The 19,111-nt window shown below is 32.0% G+C and overlaps 1 protein-coding gene across 2 annotated transcripts in view; it reads left to right on the plus strand.

Annotated features, from left to right (window-relative positions):
• Positions 1–15,475, plus strand: part of LOC129915488 (mucin-5AC) — a 37,541-nt gene extending 22,066 nt beyond the window's left edge. Inside the window, exons 1-5 of one of the 2 annotated variants that reach the window (XM_055995037.1) lie at positions 598–732; positions 5,686–5,739; positions 11,029–11,075; positions 11,148–11,417; positions 11,476–15,475. In XM_055995037.1, the coding sequence (XP_055851012.1) occupies positions 5,706–5,739; positions 11,029–11,075; positions 11,148–11,417; positions 11,476–15,291 (4,167 nt within the window). In that variant the 5' untranslated portion in view covers positions 598–732; positions 5,686–5,705 and the 3' untranslated portion in view covers positions 15,292–15,475. Of the gene's footprint in view, positions 1–597; positions 733–5,685; positions 5,740–11,028; positions 11,076–11,147; positions 11,418–11,475 lie in introns of those variants that run through there. The other variant, XM_055995038.1, reaches the window with a different exon arrangement.
• Positions 15,476–19,111: the final 3,636 nt, after the last annotated feature.

A 19,111-nucleotide genomic window follows, 5' to 3' on the forward strand; every position in this document is an offset into this window, starting at 1 on the left:
GCATAAAATGTTGAAATATACTCTATTTTTCATTCTTAGGTGGTTTAAGCCTTAAGATTAAGTTGTTAGCAAAAACAATATATCACGGCCTTAAATCTCTGTAGGATTAATGATCTATTGGTTCTAAAATATAATTAACTTTTTTTACATTATTTTTAATTGAAGTAGCCCGGTGAATATTGGTTTTCAAATATTATAAAATTTTGGCAACATTATTTTTAGTAGTAGTAGCGCGGGGGAATTTCGTCGTCTGGAAGGATTATTCATTCCAATTTTATTATTTTTTTGTGGGAATATGGCTGCCATGAAAACTGCCATTTTTCTTCGTCGAAATTTTCTTAAGCCCGTATGATACTTCTTTTTTTCTTATTTTTAATAATTAAAAAAAAAGAAAACAGAGCAGTACGATATGTTTTGAATATAAAATCACTTGAAGTGTGAGCACATAAACAAAACAAACAAAAAGAAACAAAACAAAACAAACAAAAGAAAATTTCACAAAAAAGTTCTAAAACTGTTCTTAAAAAAGAAAATAAGTTTGCTTTTTCCTGTCATTTTTAAAATTTTTTCGACGTTTCTAGCTTAAAACTTTTTATTTGTCATTTGATTTTGTATCGAATATTTCGATTTGTTTTTAAATAGGAAAAAAAGTTTAATTCTGTGCGGGGTGAATTTAAATCATTTCGCTTTATTTTTGAAAAAAGAAGTCAAACTATACCTATGTATATTTGTGTAAGAGCATATGTGCCCTTAATTATGAAAGTGGACTAAGTCACTCCTAAAAATGGCATCAAATCTAGCCTAAAAATAATTATTATTTAAGGGGTAAAGTTTATTTGAAAGCGAAATTGCAGTAAATAAACTTCTTTATTGCTCCTCTAGTGATTTCATAAAAAAAATATAATCAAATCGTTATAAGAAAATTATTATGTAAGTTTTTCTTTAAACAATGCAAAAAGTGACTTAGTCCACTTTCATAATCATGGGCACATTATATGTTTTTTTGTTTTGTTTTCTTTAATTGACATTTTATGTTTTTTTTTTTCTATAAATTTTCATTTAAGAGTGCGCGAGTGTATTTGTTTCGTTGAAAACAAACGTCCTGTCTTTTTCGCACAAACTTCAGATTTTTTGTATTAAAAATCTAAAAAAAAAGAAGTATCATGCGGGCTTTAGACAACTAAAAAATCTTACTTAGAGCCCCCGCCCGCACACTACAAACTTTCTATCATGCGAAAGTTTTGTCGGTCTCTCTTTAGATCGAAAAAAATTTGTTTTCCTACACATTTGACTTCAAACCAAAATTTTGTTTGACAAGCCGACTATTTAGTGGATTGCATGTGCACACACAAGGAGTTCGAAAAAAAAGTTACGCATACACCACAGTGACCCGCACATCATTTGATTTTTTATTTGTATTACTCGTTTATGAGAATTTCTCAAGACATAAAAAATCTTAATTCGACTCCAACATGAACATAAACATTCCAACATGAAGCCTTTTTTGAGGAAAAAAAAATGCATTTTATACTGAATCAATATTTATCTATTTCTCCTAATTTAAGTGGGAGGAACAATTTTAAATGATTTAAAAAAGAAAAAATATTAGTCGTGTTTTTTTTTTTTAACTGTGTTACAGTACTAAATTTTTTCACGGGAAACAACAATAAATCATTGCTAAGGGTAAACAAATGACTTTTATTTGTTTATTTACAGAGAAAATTTATTTCTAAACTTATAAGTTATAACACTAAAGGATTTTGTTAAATAACAACATTTTCCTTTGTTTTTACGTGATCAGTTTAAACTCAATACATATTATAAGTAAGTGTTTTAAATGGAAAAAAAAAAGTTTAACCTATAATACATGCTCTTAACTTGCGACATTAAGAACAGAATCCAATAACAACGAGAAAAAACTCGGTTACGAAGTTACCCTGGCTTACGGTACTTTGAATTTACAACATAAAATTTTAAAAATCAAACTTAGATGAGTATTACCCATATTAGAAATGATTTTTAAGCACCAAAACAATATCTAAAAAGTGATTAAAAGTCATATTCCCTTCCTGAATTAAAATCTATTTCATTCCTAAAACTCAATATAACGCTTTCACTATCAAACCTCTTTTCCAAATTAACCAATTGAGCAAAACAACAAATTGCCAATAAATTAACCTACAAAAAAACTTTCATTGGAACTCTAATAATTTCTATTGTTAAGCATTTATACCAATTACAATATAAACTTTAACTCTTCCACTTAACCATTTCATAGTAATAATTGATCATCGGACTTATAATTGGTTACCTCTCTTCATTGATTGTTACATCTTCTTCCTCGTATATGATTTTATTTTTTCATAAAGGCCAATATAATATACTTGCCAATGATTATTATAAAAATGTTATAACATACATTTTTAATAAAAGAAACAAAATTACAGGTTACGTTATTACCACACCTTAGAGATGGCTGATTTACTTTGATCAGCCTCCGTCGTCATCAACAGAATAAGTTCATCAAATTCATGAACGCACACCATGGTCATCACATCAGCTTGCCTTCGCAAGCTTTTTGAATCTTCTATCAATGATTCAAACTAACTGCGATCAAAAATATTAATGAAGTTATGTTTATTTTTTTTTTTATTTTCTGCGCATTAAAATTAATAATATTATCTGAGAGATATTTTGCATTTGCGACATTCATCAATGACCGCACATTATATTCACACAAGCCGCGCACCATTCCGCGCCACGGTATTGGATATAGTGTATTCATGAGCGCGAGGCTCACGATATTGTGTAATGAGATGCAAAACATTTATTTATCACCGAAAAGACGGAAACCGGATGATATGAAGATGTGAAGATGGTTCCATCGGCAGAAGATTGAGACGACCACAATATACCGAAGATGGTGATGACGACAACAACGTCAATGACTCCTCAACACGGGAAAGTTGATCTATGCTCGCTGCTGCTGATGCTACTTCTGCTGTTTGCCGCACGAGCATACATATACCAACCCAAAACAAAGCGCTACCCAAGTCTGATGCAGATGAAACATGACCATTTGGTGAACTCTCTCGAGCTATAGATGCTGCATGCGCTGCATTGTTGTATGGAATGGTTTGGACATGCCTGGCATGGACTATAGCTGAAGATCAAGCTGCTCGCTGCTCACAAATCGTGATGAGCAGCGTGTTTGAGGCCACAAAGATATATACATACATGCGACACCACACCATCTCACACTAATAAAGCTCTTTGACACCGCTTCGTTCCCATGGCCAGGCTAGACTTTCTTCCAAGTTTTTTTTTTTTTTTTTTTTTTTTTAGTTCCGATGATGTGACGTCTTCCTCAAAATGTACACGATATCTGCCTTTTTGTATGTCTCTTCAATGAAAATAAGAACTGCGAACGCTTTGCCACCAGCAGAGATACCTTACCTTAGCCTATAACTAGGAAGTGCAAAATGCTCATCAACAGGTGTTTCTTAACAACTTAAAGATGCACCTAACGCCAACGCTACATCGGATAAACGATAGCAGTAAGCAAAAAAAAAAAAAAAAAACTGACTTGCAACAAATTTTTCGCGTAACCTTTTTGTGACGATTGTAACCTTTGAAACGATGCACCGTGCACCAAAGACCCTGTGTGGGTTGCCGGCTTGTTTTTGCTTTTAAGAATGAAGCATATGCAGATAACAACAATGGTGGCTCTATAAACTAACTGAAGATGAAAAAAAAATACAAAAAAACACTTATAACAGGCCCTCTCTCGTTATAAAACACACAAAGATGACATAAATTGCATGGATGCGCCGCTATCTTTAACCAACATCGCCTTGTGGAGAGTGTGCTCTGTCAGTTTCCGGAAATCGTGCAACAACTTTGGCATAGACTTGAAAATTAATGAATGTCGTTTTCATTGGAGTCTCTTTATTTTCTATTAAATTGTTTTCTTTTTTTATGGGCTTTGACCAGGTACCTAATGTGCCAGAGGCAGATTATGTGGCTTATTAGGTTTCTGCCAAAATAATGTGTGCTGTCCAAAAGAGAGCTAATGCATTAATCGTGCTTCGTGCATCTTAAAAGAGGCAACATCTCTTCTCGAAGATCTTGGTAATCTTTTTTTTGTTTTTTTTTTTATTTTTACTTTGGGGTGTGAAGTTGTAAGTTATGTTTTGGACTTTTCTTCAACTTAATGGTCGGTTAGTTGCTAATTCATGGACGAATGGGTATTTTGCGCAGAAGCCATGTATTTGACATGTAGTTGAAGGGGTCAAAGTTAGGGATTCCATAGACTGACTGATGATGAACTAGTGTGATGATTGCTGATGAATTGACAGTCAACACGTTTTTTGATCAACAAAAGAAGAAGATTCATTATGGTATTTGTGTTAGATTTTGCAATAAAATCCAGATGCAAAAGGTTTTGAGATTCTTTTTTTCTTTTAATATCCCACCTTGAAGAAATTGTTGGAATTGTGTCACAATCAAAAACTATATAGTCTTTGTTATAATTAGGAATACAGTAGACTCTCGCTAACTTGAACATACGATAACTTGAACAATCCAATAACTTGAACATGCTATTTTCTTCAACTTTTGTATTGCTGATTCTTTAAGTTGAACAATTAAAATATTTGAAGATCTATAACTTGAACAAATTCAATTTTTTTCAACAGAAATTTGAATTTCCTCAATGTAGTAACTACGTTTGTGATTGCGTTTTGTGTCATTTACATTAATTTGTAAAACAAATTGAATTCATACAAAAACGAAGACTTTTTTAAATGTTCCAGTTACTTGAACAATCCAATAACTTGAACAAGCCTGGTTTAGTACGTGTTCAAGTTAGCGAGATTCCACTGTATATTGTTTTAATTATTGTTCTGATTTGTATAAAACAAAAAAAAAAGATTGCGTGAACCGAAAATTACTTTGATGTTTCGTGCAACACGCATCGCACATCACAGTTTATAGAGTTTCATTCAACAATTGAACATCTTCATTTTTTTTTTTGTGAAGTTAGAAAGATATATTTTCTCATAGAGTGCTATCATAGCGTGCCTTTTTCTGAGATGTGCCTGATGGGTGCTTCATTAGTTATGGATTGGAATATATATTTATTAAATATTTAAGGTTAAGAAATATTAAGTTATTAGAAGTGTTAATTATAATAGAGACTTTGGTATGCAGAGTCAATAAGGAAGTTTATAAAACTTGGTCCATATTGTATCTTCATATCGTGTTGTGCTTTTGATTAGTCAATCTGCATAGTTATTATATTAAAATGATTTTTGATTGAGAAATTGTTAATATATTATGTCAGAAATGATGATAATGGGGTATTAACTGTCATCGTTATATGAACTGAATGAATTGGGTCATCAAGTTATTGCTACTTTTGATTTCTAGGTATTTGTTGTTTCATATAGCCGATTTTGTTTTGAGGGCACCATTTTTTACACATTTTTCTTCGTATAGAAAAGGGAGATTTCCTTTTGAAAAATTTGTAATTCTGGAACTAAGATACTTACATTTTTAAATAGAAGATAGAACTTCTGTTTAAAGCTAAAGAGTGACAAAAAAATAAACAATCTATTAATTTGTACATTTAATTCAATAAAATCCAAATAATATCACAAATATTTTTTTTTTCTTTTTTTACAGGTTACTGGGCCAACACCAAAATGACTTCACGTTGTCAAAAATGTATATTACACGGTAAGTTTGATTTCATATGCGCAATTATTTTGTCATTTTATACCGACCGTCAAGTTGACTTTAAACTACAGGTCAATCTTTGCATTTAAATTCTTAAGAGTAAAATGATGTTGCGCTTCTAAAACTTATGATAAGTCTGGTCGAGAGGATCGTAGAATGGTTCTCAAAAAGCTTCTTGTGACCATTTTCAAAAAATATACCTACATATAAATATATGTACATATATCTAGGTGAACTCCAGTTCTTATTCGTTTTCACAAGGCCATGACATTTTACGTGCAGATCCAAAGATATAGTTCTTCAAGTCTTGTAAATAACTGTTAAGCGATCGTTGTAAAAGTTCGGCCAACATCAGCAACATTTTTTTTATCAAATTCAACGCAAAATGGACGTTTCGTTGTAGATTAATTTTTAATATTTCTTATGTCGTTTTCGATTGGACGTCCAGAAGCGTTCGGAAGCGTTTGGAAGTCTTCTGAACCCGTTTTATTGAATTAAAAATGACAGCAAGAACGCTTCTCAGAAGAGAAATTCTCTTCTCGATTTAAAATCAGAATCAAATCCAGAAGCACTAATACATGAATATTTAAAAGTCAAAATAATCACTCAATCACTAATTTTTTTGGTTTTTCATTCAAAATGTTATGTTTATCTGTAATTAAACAAATAAACGCATTATATACTTACTTAAAATATTCTGCAAACCAACTGTCCCATTTATTAGCTGAATATTAATGTTTTTGAAAATTAATTTGTAATATTTCATTTGAAGGAAAAAAAATTATTTTATATTTGACATTCAAAATTTCACAGAATAACTAACACAAACACAAAAAACAGAATTGAGTGGAAGTGATTCAAACTGTTTTATTGGATTTCAGAATGAGTGAATCCTTGAGTGATTCCAATCGAAAACGACATAAATTATTAAAATAAATTTCCGTTCGAAAGTTGACTCAGTGAAAAATTTGTTAACAATCATTGCTTACGACCGGAGATTAGTCCAGTCATTTTAGATTTGGTTGTATGGAGGTCTGAGAAATAATTCGCAACTGCAATTTGTACTCAAAATATGAAAGTACACTAGTACAGGAACTAAACCCCCCATTTTCCGAACAAATGTCTGGACGACTTTGGCCGCCATTTTGTTTTGAACAGTTTTGCGACTATCGCTTGTAGTTCGGCTAGTTTTGGTCTTAGAGAAAAATGTTATGAGACAAAGTTGTAGCAAATTTTATTTCCCACAAAAAATGTTGAGTAAGTTTTTATTCTAAAACCTACCATTTAGGAGTTATAATGAATTTCGTAAAATGCTATGCTCACTTATTTTTTATATTCACCATAACTTTTTTTTTCAAACTTTTATTAAAAAATTGTTGTTATAAAAGTTAAAGAGCTACTAATTATCTATGTTTGTCTCATACTAAGTTTTTTTGTCCGAGTTGCCGTTTCCTCACTAAAACAAAAATTCAATAAAAAAAATTAGCAAAAACAGGGTGAGGGGAGAGTACGATAATTGTGGTGCCGAGATTTTATAACAGTTTTTTTGAAGAAGGGTTCAATACAAGTATTTTTTACTATCGGAAGGGGGGTCTATCTCCCCCCGTTTATGCGGGAGGGGCAGTTTTCTAAAAAAAACAGCCTAAAATAAAAAAAAATATTAAAAAACAACGGCAACACTTACAGTTATGAATGATACATTTTTCAAAAGCCACAATTATATGCATTATTGTAGTTTTTAAATGGAGCTATTAAAATTTATAGTTTTTGAAATAATCGATTAAAAAAAAATTTTTTTTCCTAAATTTAACTTTGAGATCGATTATTTCAAAAACTATAAATTTTAATAGCTCCATTTAAAAACTACAATAATGCATATAATTGTGGCTTTTGAAAAATGTATCATTCATAACTGTAAGTGTTGCCGTTGTTTTTTAATATTTTTTTTTATTTTAGGCTGTTTTTTTTAGAAAACTGCCCCTCCCGCATAAACGGGGGGAGATAGACCCCCCTTCCGATAGTAAAAAATACTTGTATTGAACCCTTCTTCAAAAAAACTGTTATAAAATCTCGGCACCACAATTATCGTACTCTCCCCTCACCCTGTTTTTGCTAATTTTTTTTATTGAATTTTTGTTTTAGTGAGGAAACGGCAACTCGGACAAAAAAACTTAGTATGAGACAAACATAGATAATTAGTAGCTCTTTAACTTTTATAACAACAATTTTTTAATAAAAGTTTGAAAAAAAAAGTTATGGTGAATATAAAAAATAAGTGAGCATAGCATTTTACGAAATTCATTATAACTCCTAAATGGTAGGTTTTAGAATAAAAACTTACTCAACATTTTTTGTGGGAAATAAAATTTGCTACAACTTTGTCTCATAACATTTTTCTCTAAGACCAAAACTAGCCGAACTACAAGCGATAGTCGCAAAACTGTTCAAAACAAAATGGCGGCCAAAGTCGTCCAGACATTTGTTCGGAAAATGGGGGGTTTAGTTCCTGTACTAGTGTACTTTCATATTTTGAGTACAAATTGCAGTTGCGAATTATTTCTCAGCAAAAGTATAACTTGACTGGACTAGATGGGCAGTGAATCTTGTTCGATCGTGCGATATCGGGACGCACAAACAAACGTCCTTCGGAGGCTTACAACCACACTTAACAACCATTATAAGTTTGTCACGATATCGGTAAAGCGATTGTCTTAATACGCTTGTGCTTTAAATACTCCTATAAGTTGTCAATATCTACAAGGTTCTCACCAAGTAGGTACTTCCACATGACAGAAAGTAGTTAACTCTACTGTTGATTCTATTGGAAGAATGGTGATATAGTTATCTATTAGGAATTTAAAATAATTTTTTTTTTAAATAAAAGAATAAAATTGACTTTAAGCCTACAATAAAAAAATTTATTTTAAATAATAAAAAAAAACGTCACCTAATTTGTTAAAGAAGTTATCTATTAGGAATGCTTTAATGGGAAGTCATTGAAGTACTGTACTAACGAAGCTCTTAAACATGGTGATTAAATATTTGAGCTCACTCAGCATCACCTGATGGTAGTTATTATTGCTGGTGTTAAGCTCTCTTCAGTGAATCCTTTGAAGCCATTTCCTTTGTTTTCTTGTGACTGTTTGTCTTCGACGCGACACGCCTCGTTGTAATTTAGCAGCATCGAGTTTGCGTTAATTGATGTATTCTTCAGATTGGCTGGTGGTAAATATCTAGTGTTCAAGGTTTATAGACAATAATAGAACTTCATGGTCTGAATCACTGGCTAGGGGCGTGATTTGGTAGGATGAAAGCCAGGTTTTAGGTTGCCAGAATGAAATCCCAAATTGTTAGAATTCTTAGGAATAGTTGTTTAAATCATTGGTATCATCCAGCCAGTGCATAATAGTGTTTCCGCCCTTGTTGTTTTGAGTACTTTTATATGCGAAGTAACTTTTAAATGCGATTTTTGAAAAAAATGGTCTTTAAACTCAGAATTGTGAAAAAAAGATTTATCAAAGTTTTAGTTAACAGATATGAGATCACAGTGAACAGGCCTATGTATTCAGCTAAAAAAATTACAAATTTATTTCTTTAAGATTTTCGAAAATTATCCATCTTGTCTAACAAAAAAGGAATTTTCGAAAATTTTCTCCAAATCCATCAAATGAGACATCAAAAGAAAGGATTCTTTAGACACTATTCGTAACTGAAAACCAAAAGTATGTAGGAGTTCGGGTTTCTAAATTATTTGCAATCGAAATGTTCTTTTTTCTTCATTCGGAAGCAGATATTTTCGTATGAAAGTCTCGAAACAAGTTTTGATTTACAGATATGATATCACAATGAACAGAGGCCAATGCATTCAGCTTAAAAAAAATTTGTGCACATTATTTAGGTATTATATTGATCAAATACAAATACCTTCTCAGGAAATGTGTGTATGTTTTATTTTTTGTTAAAATGGAGCTTTCGCAATTTTGATCTATAGAGGTTATAGAGTTACACGCTTCTTCAAGGACAGCTACATGAGTGCGCTATATACTGCCTACCTATATGCGCACATGCTTTTGCATTTCACTTAGCTATACATTATCACCTTGTTACATGTCAAAACTTCTACTTTATGACCTAGCTACATGTTGAATGCCATGTATATTGTAATATGGAGTTGAATTATACCTTTTTTACGTAAAACGTTCATATATATAGAATAGAGAAGATGAAATCTTAGACTGCAAATAATCCTTGTTCTACATTAATGATAAAGTTGATGTTTATGCAAGTCAAGTTTAACTGCCAAAAGCATTAAAATTAAAACTGGTTGAGTTTGTAGATTGAATTTCGTTTTTTTCCTGAATTCCCTTTCATTTCTGGTTTAACAAAAATTCAGAAGTTCTATGTCTTTCACGTATAACCTTCACCTTCATGTAACAATCTCTTTTATGAAAGGAGGATCAAAAAGCCTTTAAATCATTGTCATTCATGTCATTCTGCTGATACAAAGAATGTCCAACATTTCCAGGGTAACCTTAAAATGACTTTTATTATTTAATTACAATTCATTCCTGTCCCTGGTAAGACAGTTATTTTTTTTTTTTCTGTTTTAATGTTTGTTTTGCTTTTTGATTGACGAAGAAGTTTTTTTTTTTCATTAATCGATGTGTAATAGGCGTGAGAAGTTGAAGTGTATTCTTTTACTTCTTCTTATTTTTTTTTGCAAGTTATCGAGGTGTGAAATCTTATTTCATTCTTCAACTTAACATTCACAAGGTTCTGCATTTTGATATTTTTTTGAATTCATTTTTATAATGATTATGTTCATGTTGTCCAAATGCTTTAAAGTAGTTAAACAAAACTATGGACTTTGATGTCGTTTGTTTTGAAAACGTTGTTTCGTTTTGTTTTATAACAATAGGCTAATTATGTGGTAGATTTATTAAGAAACAAGTAAGTAGCCAAAGGTGTTAAAAAATATGATTAAATATGGATTTAACATTGAAGCTCAAAAATTAAACAATTCATGACATTTTATTTGAGTTTTGATTAATAGTCATTATTTTTATTTAGGGAAACTATATACAATAAAGCAATGTTGAACAGTAAAAGTCTTTTAATTAATGAAGTTTTATTTATCAATAACCTTGAGCTGCATTATTTATAAAAGCCCAATTTGCCACTTAATTATGTAATTCTTATTAAAAATTCTCAATTCATTAATTAATCTTCATTTGCTACATTTTTTGTACTCATTTTCTTATGTTTCATACGTTTTACGTCTATTTTCAGCTCTATTTCTTCTTTTCTTCACGGAATATGTATTGAGTGAAACAATTGTAAGTATAAAAAATAATTTTCTATAAGAACCAACTTTTATTAAATTTTTCTATCAATTTTTTTAACTGCAGAACCGAACTCCTGCACGAGTATTGGCAAAACAAACTGGGGCAGCTCAATTTGAAGAGCATATTGAACAGCCAATTCATCGCAATTGCAATGAACATCATCATCGTTTGAGAAAGAGATCTTCAGATGAAGATTTAGATTATGAAGTTTATCAAGGAGTTGTTGGACGTCCTGGTATTGACTTTCCCATATTTCCACGAATTCCCCAAACTACATTCAGCTGTAGATCATACGGAAATGGATATTTTGCTGATTTAGAAACAACCTGTCAGGTAAACAGTCAATAATTGTTTCCCAAACCAAATTTTAAAAATTTTCTTATTTCATTAGGTTTTCCATATTTGTGAAGAGGGCCGAAAAATATCATTTCTCTGTCCCAATGGAACTATATTTCAACAAAGCGAACTAACTTGTGATTGGTGGTTTAAAGTAAACTGTGCTGGTTCACCGGGTTTCTATGCTGAAAGTTCAGAAATTCTTAACAAATCACGAAGACATCGAGTAAAAGCCAATAGTTTACACAAGGGATATACAAATAATAATAAAGTTGCTGAAATTATTCCCGAAAGTAGGCATTACAAGGGCTCAGATAGAAGAATTGATTCCAATGAAAATCCTTCGGTGGAGAGTTTTGATTTTGAAGATCTTTCCGATGACAAATCGAATGATAGGTCATCTGATAGATCAATTGATAGATCGATTGACACCTCAAATGACAGGTCAAATTATAGATCAAATAACAGACCTAGTGACCGTTCAAGTAACAGATCAAATGATAGATCAAATGATCGTTCTAATGATAGATCAAGTGATCGATCAAATGACAGATCAACTGATCGTTCAAATGACAACAGATCAGGGGATCGATCAAATGACAGATCAAACAGCAGATCTAACAGCAGACCAACTGTAAGAACCACTAATCGATCCAGTAATCGATTAAATGATAAGTTAAAAGCACAAAAAGAAGAACTCCTAACAAATCCACCACAAGAAGACAATCATAATCAACATAACGATCAAGAATTACAAATAACAGCTGAATCTTCGTCGTTTGTCAAAAATCCAAGAGTCAATAGCTACACAAGTGCTGACAAGACACTGAATAAGGAAAGTGAATTTCATTCGGTAAAGCCTTTAGATAAAATCAAAGAAGTTCCTATTACAAAAACTGTTAGCCCTGCAAGGGGAAGTCAAAAGCATACCTTTAATGACAATGAGAGTCCAAAGAAAAAAGTTGACAATGAAAAACCTACCAGTTTTTATATAACATCAAGACCTGATATAAGCTCAGCTTCAACTACTGGAAAAGTAAGCTTCTATACCACAGGATATCCTGAGCATTATACAAGCAAAAATTCATTGGATGATCCCTCTTCGATCGAGAAGCAATTCGTTACCCCTGATGGTGAAGATCGACCTGCATTAGAAGTACACAGTACAATTCGGCCAGACTTCTTTGTCAATGGTCCAATAATCAGCAGAGTCACAACTCCATCTCAATATCCTGGAACTTATTCTACAGCTCGACGATTAGATACTACACGTACAACACCATTTTACACTCCCACAGTTCCGGCGATAGCTAGAACTAGACCAACTGAATCAAAGAGCTTTTTCGTCAATGTTGTAAGATCAGATGAACCCACCACACTTAGAGGAGCAGTTACCACTGATAATGTAACACCAAAACCCATCATCATAGCCGATAAGGAAATCAATTCTGACGTTCATCGTTTTTCAATATTTTCCAACGGAGATCTTAACGTTCAACTTCCCATACATTCGGAAACTTCTTCAAAGCTATCAGAAAATTCATTAAAATCTTCAACTTCTGGACCAACTTATCTCCCCAAAACTACAAAGAGTAAGATAGAAAATTTAGTAACTCCAGCAAGTATTGATAATTTTGTGTCGAGAAATGTCGAAGGAATTCTCCAAACTGTTGGTGTACTTAAAGAAACTATGAAAAATACTGTCGATGAGAAAAATTCTAGTCCACGTATTGGCTTAGAAATACCACCATCATCAGGCCCAGGAACATTGATATCTTTAACTAATTATTTCGCAAACGATGATCAAACTCTATCAACAACAATTTCTGATGAAGAGAAAACTACCACAATAGCACCATCTACCGGAATTCATATTTCAGCTGGTCTTCTAAGTAATAAAACTTCAGGAAAATATTTAAGTTTGTTTGGATTAGGTGAAGAGAATAGTGCTGATGGTGATGATCATTTAAGTGCCTCTACTGTTGCACCAAAGGTTGTTAACTCACCAACAGTTGTTGGAGACTTCACACGAACAACAATCAGAGATTTGGTGCAAGACCCAGAGACTAGAAAAATCGCTCAGGTATTTTCAAATGCTATATCCAAATACATTGAAAATCCAGAAACATTTAGAAAAGACCTCATTGACGTAAGACCTCAACCTCCCGTAAAGACTGTAAACAACCGTCTTGATTACACAACTCCAAGTAGTATTTTCAACAAAGCTAGCACTGTTTCATATGACAAGGCAGCTATCAACACTTTAAGCAATACCAAAACCACACCAAAAACTTTGACATCGACAACAGAAAATGATGAAACAACCACAGCTCCAACAACTGAATCGAATGATATTGCCAAAGAAATCAACAACCAATTTGATATTTCAACACCTGCTTACGGTGCTATCCTAACAGAATCCACCGAAACAACAACCTCTCGAAGTGGCAGCTTTTCAACAAACATTCCTCAGACAAACATTGAAACTGGCATTTCGTCCGAACTTCTTCCGCCAAATCTTGATGAAGAAACTGAGCATGAATCATTGCACAAAGTGCAAAGTCAATCATTCATTAAATCATACAACGATTTAGCAAAAACTCCTCCGAAATCAAATTCATTTGACATTGGTAAAAACAATTTCGACAATTCACTTGAAAAAGAACAAAAAGAAAAATATCCTCAAACTGAAAACCCTTGGACACATTCAGCCTTTACTCAGACTGAAAGAAGCACTGATGTAACACTTACGACTACAATTAAACAAGATAGCGCTGAAACAACGGAAAGTCCTTGGTCACAGTCTAATAAGTCAGGAAATAGTTACAATTTTGATACTTCAACTCAGAAATCGGTGGGAAATAATCAATGGAATAAGGAGAAGGAAAATAAAGTCAAGACTTTCACAGTCACGTTACCAACAACTACAACAGGTAAAACACCAGTTTTGAAGGTTAAACCAACCGAAAATTCCTGGACACAGTCAAGTCTTACACCTGTCAATAATAATAATTTAAATGTCGAAAGTGGAACGACTTTCTCGAACCCATGGCTGAAAAATCATTCGACAGTAAAGCCAACAGAAAATCCTTGGTCACAGATAACCCAGTCAATTTATCTTGATCCATTAACAATCAATGATGGCCTTATGAGAGAGCCAAGAACAACAACTTCCAAACCGTTTAATTATATCAATACTGACCGAAGTAGATTTGAAGATGTTTCTCAAGGCGAAGATGGCATCGAAGACATTCTAAATAGTCCTGAATTATCATCAGAACTGTTGCCAAAAAATAATGGACTTCAAAGAATAGCAAACAAGATATTTGGTGGTCTAAATGAAACTGAAGCATTACATTTACAAAATGTTATGAAGAAAGCTGAACACAATCAGAGTGTTTTAAGACTTTTGCTTTTATTGATTCAAACTTGTGATGATCAAAATGGCAAGGCATTGGAAAAATCACGAAAAATCCTTCTGAATGCTTTGATTGGTATGGATGATAAGCTAAAAATCAAAAATAACCCTCAAGTTTATCCAGCAACAACAACGAATAAAATCCCAGTGACTACGTATCATCGAGTTTTTAATGATAAAACAACAACAACTACATCAACAACAACAACAACAACGAGTGCAACTACAACCGAACTAGCCAATTCCAGTGAAGAAACTACAAGATTTGAAATACGAGTTCCAGATCCTGAGGATGAAGAGGACAACACTATTAGCACATCGACTTCAAAACCATCAGTGTCATCAGATAGACAATCAAAAAGTTATAATAATCCAAATAGGACTTCCGATGAGAGGGCCTTGGAATTACTTAAGTCACTTTATTCCTTAGCTTCGAAATTTAGCAGGCGATGATTTCATTCAAATGAGAGAATTAAATTGTTATTAAAAAATGCAAATTGTCAGATAATATTGTCATAAAACTATGCACAAAAATATATTTAAGCATTGAGTGCTAAATTTTGTATTAAAAATTGAAATTATAAGTTATTTAGTAAAATTATTGTTAAATTTAAAATTTTTGTTAAAAAAAAAAATAAAACTTTTGAAAACTAAAATTGTAAGAATATCTATAATATTTAGAGCCAGGAAAGCAAAAAAAAAAACATTATCAGAGTGTGCTTGTAAATCAAAACAATACAAAAAATATATAAAAAAAAAATCTTGTACATATTGTTCCCCCTTTGTTATACCTACATACAAATGATTTTCTTTTAGTAAACTGTTAACTATAAACTATATAAAAATGAAAACAATACTCTTACTCGTAAAATCGCCTTGCATTCTTTTCTTACCCCTTTTTTTTTGTACTTAGCTGATTTAGTTTTAAACAAAAATTTGAAATAATGTAAATATAATTAAAATTGAAATAAATGATTTTCTATTATTTGTATTATTATTAAATAAAAATTGTTGATTTTTTCTTTATGTTGGTACTAGCTGACCAAATAAATCAATTTAAGCCTTTTACGATGAGTAGTTTCTGAGATATAGGGCTTCAAAAATCGCAAAAACCGTAACTGACTGACTGACTGACTCACTCACTCACTCACTCACTCACTGACAGATCATCAAAATTATGGAGAACTTCCCGTTAACGTAGAAACTTGAAATTTTACACGGTGATAGGGCTTGTGGTGTATACAAAGGAAAAAATCGAAAATTTGAGATTTTCAATTCAGGGGGCGTGGCATCCGCCCATTTCCGCTGAATTATCATCAAATATTATAGAGCACTTCTGATTATCGTAGAATCTTGAAATTTGGTAGAATGGTAGAGATGGTAGTTTATACAAAGGAAAAAATTTTAAGTTTGAGAATTTCAGCCAGGGGGCGTGGCAACCGCCCATTTTCACTGAATTTTCATCAAATATAGAGATTTTCAATTCTACAGCCATACCTTGCAAAAAGTAGTGAAATCACAACAAAAACATTACTGTTAAAAAAAGAGCCAAGTTCTCCTATGTTGAAATTATGCTGGCACAAAAAGTACTGAGATGTAAAAGTGTACCAAGTTCTAAAGTTTGGGTTCAAATTCGTATCAATAAAATTTTGTTTGTTTACTTGGCAATTTTTGAAATAACTTTAAAAATCGGTAATTAAAAGAAAAATTGTCAAGAGAACAATCAAAATTTTATTGATACGAATTTGAACCCAAACTTTAGAACTTGGTACACTTTTACATCTCAGTACTTTTTGTGCCAGCATAATTTCAACATAGGAGAACTTGGCTCTTTTTTTAACAGTAATGTTTTTGTTGTGATAGGCGTTTACATGCCCCTACTGAAAATGGCAGTATGATATGGATTTCTAAACTTCATTTAGAATTGTGGCTGAAAATAGAAAAATTTGAAATTATTTGGACGAAAAAAAGTAAAGTTTTCTCTGAATATTTAAAAAAAATTGCATAAAATATTGTTTGTTTTCATGCAAAACACTTTTATACTTTTGTTCAAAATTCAACCCAAGATTTAGGAAAAAAAATTGCAATTTTACCCATTTTATGCATTTTTTGAACAAACTCTATTTTTACCGACTTCCAAAAAGGAGGAGGTATTCAATTCGTCTGTATTTTTTTTTTTTTTTTTTTTTATGTTTGTTACCCCATAACTTTGGCATGAGTGAACCAATTTTGATAATTCTTTTTGTATTGGAAAGCTGGTGGCTGCAGTGTGGTCCCATTTCAATTTCATTCCTATTTAGCCATAGGAACTATTTTAAAAACCATAAAACCATAAAATCCATGGAAGTCGGTCTTGTTTTTTTTGCTAAAAATGATTATTACCATTTTAACTGTTTTCAACAGTTTTGAAAAAAAAAAAAAAAAACAATTTTACTCATTATTGTTGCAACTCCAAGCACTTTTGTTTAAATTTGAACAAAAGGCTTAAGCGTTTGAACTGGTTTGATAATTTTTGAACAAACTCCATTTTAACCATTTTTGATGCAATATAGCATTATATACTTTTGTACAAAATTAAGCCAAAGAATTCGGATTGGACAGTTTTAACTTTTTTTAAAAAAGGTGCATTTTTACCATTTTTAAATCAACACCAATGCACTTTGTTTAAAATTCAACCAAAGATTTAGGAGCGGAACTATTTTCAAAATTTTTGAATGAAGTGTGTTTTTAAAAATTTTTGATACAAAAACAATGTACTCGTGTTCAAAATTGAAACAAGGTTTTTGGTGTTGAATCTCTTTTGACATTTTTCAAAAATGTAAATTCATAGAAGTTTTGGTGCAACACCATTGCAGTTTGTTCAAAATTGAATTGAAGATCTCGGAGTTGAACCTTTCTGAACATTTTTGAAAAAATTGCGTTTTTACCATTTTACTTGTGTTGAAAATTGGGTAAAAGATTTTGATGTTGAACTGTTTTGAACATTTTTCGGATAAAGAGTGCATCAACAGAATTTTTACCATTTTTGATGCAATATCAGGCTTTCTCGCCTAGTATATATAGCTCAACTGGACTGTTAAGCAATTGAAAACACAAAAAGATGCTCCATTATGTAATAAAAATTTATCAAAACAAAAGAATTCATACCTCCTTTTGTTTTGATAGACCAAAAATCAAAAAGAAAAAAAAGACTAGGTCGACAAAAACGGTAAAGATGACAATGGCGACCAGAGTGACTAAAGCAACAAAAACGACAAAGGTGACAAAAGCGACAAAGGTTAAAAGAACAACAAATATGACAAGAACGAAAATGGCGATACGAAGTTTTGAGTTCGCAGACTTGCTAAAATTTAACTTTGCAGACTCGAATTTACGGACAAATTTTTGCAGATTAAAGCTTGCAGACATTGTTTTTCAGACTTGAGAGGTTGCAGGCTCTAGTTCTTACTCTTGAATTTAAAGATTTGAGTTTCAAATTAAAGTTTGCAGGCTTTTTTCGGTTTGAGTTTCCTGACTTGAGCTGAAAGGTTTAAGTTGGAAGCCTAGCTTTGCAGATTAACATTTGCAGGCTTTAATTCTGCAAGCTCTAGTTTTGCGTTAAGACCGTAATAGTCCTTCAATATCGACTATTGTATGTCAGACTTGGGTCACAAATTAAGTAATGGGCACGAAAAGCAGACATTCATGATGTCTTTGAATAAACCCTTTTGAATTGAAAAAAAAAAAATTGTTCAAGAGTTCTTAGGTCTGTTCCAGACTTTTTGTGCACTAAATTAGGCAGTCTGTCAAATTAATGAGAGTTGGGAGAGAATTCTCTCAGAAGGAAATAAAACTACGAAAGACTGCCAAAAAGTCTGGAACAAGTTGAACACCATTATTCAACACAATTTCATATTTTATGCTTAATTCGATAAACATTAACACTTTTTTAATGCAAAAAACACGTAAACGCGATTCAATTTAAAAATCACTACAATTCAATTTGTTTTCATCTTTATTTATTTGTTTGACATACGTCAACTTTTCATTTGACAGAACTCATATTTCTGCCGGAAGAAATTCTTTGGGCTAAATTTGTCAGGGTAGGGAAATTTTTTACTCTCTCGTGAGCGCTCTCTTCTACACAATTTTTGAAGTTGGGAACAGACTCTCACCAAAAATAACCAAATATTACTAAATTCGGCAGTTGCAAACTGAGTGTGGAAAGGACCTCTTATTGCCGAATATGATTTCTGTTCATAAAAGTCTGTTTTCAGTTTTAAAGATAGAACTC

Source organism: Episyrphus balteatus, chromosome 3 (assembly GCF_945859705.1).
Source record: "Episyrphus balteatus chromosome 3, idEpiBalt1.1, whole genome shotgun sequence".
In the NCBI taxonomy this organism is placed as follows: Eukaryota; Metazoa; Arthropoda; class Insecta; order Diptera; family Syrphidae; genus Episyrphus; species Episyrphus balteatus.